This window comes from Olea europaea, chromosome 11, assembly GCF_002742605.1.
Source record: "Olea europaea var. sylvestris chromosome 11, O_europaea_v1, whole genome shotgun sequence".
Classification (NCBI taxonomy): domain Eukaryota; kingdom Viridiplantae; phylum Streptophyta; class Magnoliopsida; order Lamiales; family Oleaceae; genus Olea; species Olea europaea.
In genome coordinates, this window is record NC_036247.1 from 6958536 (window position 1) to 6962098 (window position 3563).

A 3563-nucleotide genomic window follows, 5' to 3' on the forward strand; every position below is an offset into this window, starting at 1 on the left:
TATAATCGATGCACAAGGTTCCCGCTTTTCAGGAATAACACCCAGGCTCCCAAAATTTTCACTAGCTTATACAGAGAATTGCCTCGCAAGATATATTTCTTGCTTCAGCGACTTGACCTAGCTCCTTCCAACTGGTGAGGAGGGTGGAAAGGTGACATATTTCACAGGTACCTGGAGTGTGGTTTGTGACTTCTTCTTATCCTTCCCAATCGTGCCTTCTGGTAATCGTGCAGTTTCTGACAGATTATTCACGTCTAAGATTTCAGGTAGCTTTCGACTAGTTATGCTGGCTACACATACAGAAAATGCCTCCAGCAAAGAGATGGATGCACTGAATTCAACAGAGTAAAATCCATTGCTTGTTGGTTCCAAGCTGAAAATCGGCTTGCTCCCTCGCTCTCCACCCTGTAAAAAATATAGAACGCAAAATTATATTCTATACTCTTGACAAGGGCTACAAGGAGGAGAAAAATAAAAAACCCGAATTGTTAAAATGGTACCTGAATGAAAAGATCAAGACGATCTGCAGCCGAGCTATGCATAGACGGTCCCGTAATCTTGCTGCATCTGTCCTGGTTAGCAAGGATTTGTAGCTTGCAACCAACATCCCAGCCTCCACAATCACATGATCCACCAGATTTCCATCTGTTAATTAATGGCGAGGGCGCACCTTTAGTTGGTAAGCCATGAGTTCCAACAGGAAGAATGACTACCGTGCTATTAGGGTCCTCATCTTCACTTGAGGCACACCTTACAAACTCTCTATCTTTGAATGGTCTGCCTTTATCGCTCAAACCTTTGTCCTTTAGCTTTTCACACGTGTTCTTAATAACAATTGCTGCAATCTCCCCATCAAAAAAAAGCTCAGGTGTTTGCTTATCCACCTGGCCGAGATCAACACCATATAAGACACATTCTCTTACCACGCATTGACTAGAGTCCATTGAATCTAATTGCGGGACATAAGAGCTTGAAATCTTCATCTGGGCAACGATATTATAGCCAAGTCCGCAATTTTTATCTTTTGGTCCTGGATTTATCCAGCTCATACTCTTTTTTTTAATTTCATGAACAGAGTAGAATGTATAAATCAAGCAGCAGTCACCCTTTCCAGACGATGGCAACTTCTTTATAGCAGCAGCCAGCACGTTGCTACTATTATCAGCTGCAAGTTTGAAAAAAGGGAGTCCATTCTTCACAGAAAGCTGCAGAAGAGCCTGAAAAGTAGACACCTCATGCTTCCTGTCTTGAATTTGTCCGTCATTACTCATGGGCTTGGAGGGCATGACATGCGAGATTCCATCTGGTGGTAGAACAATCTCAGCCGAATGAGCTCCTTTATACTTCAGCAATGGGTCCAGTAACCTTCTTAAAGGGCTGGACCTCCTTCGGCTACTAGCAGCTACTTTGTCTTTGTTATAGCTCTCCATACTAGGCGAAAGTTTGGATCCAACTGGGCCGGACTTCGGAGCAGTATCTGTAGAACCCAAATGCGGAACTCCTGAGCTCTCCTTAAAACTAAAGCTTCTGGTCATCTTCCCAAGGCTAAAGCTGAAGCGGCGAGTAGGGGACGGATGTCTTCCTTTTCTAGTTTTCTGTTCAGCATCGACATCCATTCTCTTTGAAGCATTGAATGAAAATGAGCGTTTAGCTTCACATTTTTTGGGTAGGACAATTATGTCATCTGGAACTGCAGTCGTGCATAATTCTGAGTCCATGGCCACAGCATTGACCGAGTTGGGTGGCTCCATACGAGAATTGGTGTTGACCATAGAACTAGTAGGCAAGGGACATGAATGTGGGATAACAGTGGCAAATTGTCCTGAATGAGGCTCCAGAGGAGAAAATCCATCAGAAAATCTGGCCCAATTTCCTTCAGGCAATTGTCCATCAAATAGCATCTTATATTCTGTAAACTGAGAAGTTTCCAAGGAACTCGTCTTTGGGAAATGATTGGGTACTAGAAGTACGATGTTTTGTGGCTCTACAGTGCAATGTTGAGGAGAAACATAGACTTCATCTTTGCATCTCGTCTTACTCTTCCCTTCCTGAACATTGATCGTTTTAGGTGAAAAGACGGAGGACCCATTTTTACCCCNTCGTGATGATGGTTGTTTTCCTGGTGATGATGAACTAGGATGTAAACTGTGTGATGTCAGTTGTTTTCCCTGCTGTGAACTAATTTTAGGGGGTCCACTTGTCATAACCAAGGAATTATTGCTACATGATGCTGTTTTCCTGTTACATTTTGCAGGCATAGGTTCATTGTACTTCCATTTCTCTAATCGCTTCCAATCAAGAACTCCAAAATTTAACGCCTTATCTTGGACACTTTTTTCTTTCGCTACCTGCTGGAGAAAGCTGGGTAAATTTGACATGTGCTTAACAAGCTCGTCATCTTTACATGTCTTACTCCCCTGCTGTGTCATCTTGCAATTCTCAGAAGACCTAAATAGGATCACATTCTCAGTGCTTCCGCATTGTCTTAATTCTCGATGCAGAGGGCGGTATGGTTGGCCAAATGAATGTCCAGGTCCAAATGTATCTCGATATTGTGAACTTGCATCAGCCCGGAGTGGTAGAATCTTCTCTTTCACAACATCCGAGGTTTGTTGTCGTATTGAACTACATTTCTGCTCTAAGCTACGACTCATTTCCCTAGCAGTTGCTGCACATGTAGTTCGTGGTTTAATGTCAGATAACATGGTAAACGATAGAGAAGAAGATATTTGTCCTATTGATTCAATGTGAAACTTGCTCTTCGATGACAGTCACGAAAAGGCCTGCTTTTCTTCCTGAGAAAATTAACCAAAATCAATTCAACAATTCAAAGCAGTAATCAAATAGAGAGAATTTTAAAACAGGTACAATAAATTTCTTAATGATTAGTGAATGTACCAAAAAAGAGTTAGTATAAAAATGTTTACACAAATTCCCCAAGTTTTGAAGGGTCGGAAAAGTAGATAAGGTGGCATGTTACATCTGTAACAGTACAAGTCCATTGAGTACAGTCATTTGTGAAATGGTATAATAGCAAACTAAAATAACCAACAGCGATTGCAATATCTTTAGCTTAGATGTTAACAAAAGAAGATAGTATGTTATTAACTCATATTGAAAATCCTTATTGGATTACACGAAGACCACCAAATTTTTACCAATAATATGAAGTCAAGAACAAGATTGTTACCTCGTTTAGATAATTCACCATTCCATTATCAATAATAGAAGGAAAATCCCCATATACAACGAGTATATAGATATAAAGATTCAAGTAGAAGAATGTGAACTTTATGTGGCTTACATTACTAACTTCCAGTAAAAATACATTCACTAGCTCCTATCATCGTAATAACAAGAGGATATTATTTAACCACCTCGTCGGAGAGAGAAAATGAAGGACTGGGTGGTTTTGGTGACTGATTTTTAACAATTTCCAAGTCCATACACATTTCTCCTCGAAATACAAAAGAAAAGAAAATTATTTATGTCTCAATTAGAGAATTAGGAAAACAATTTCCGGATGTATGCTCATTGCTCAGATACACGGATTCTTCCTGCAG

General features: G+C 40.5%; 1 protein-coding gene across 1 annotated transcript; it reads right to left on the minus strand.

The window, feature by feature from the left end:
- On the minus strand, positions 1-2705 carry LOC111404392. The gene is made up of 2 exons (XM_023033204.1): positions 501-2705; positions 1-405 (listed from the first exon to the last, which is right to left on the minus strand). Exons 1-2 carry the CDS (start codon positions 2703-2705, stop codon positions 118-120), a joined length of 2493 nt encoding a protein of 830 aa, XP_022888972.1. The 3' UTR covers positions 1-117.
- Positions 2706-3563: the final 858 nt, after the last annotated feature.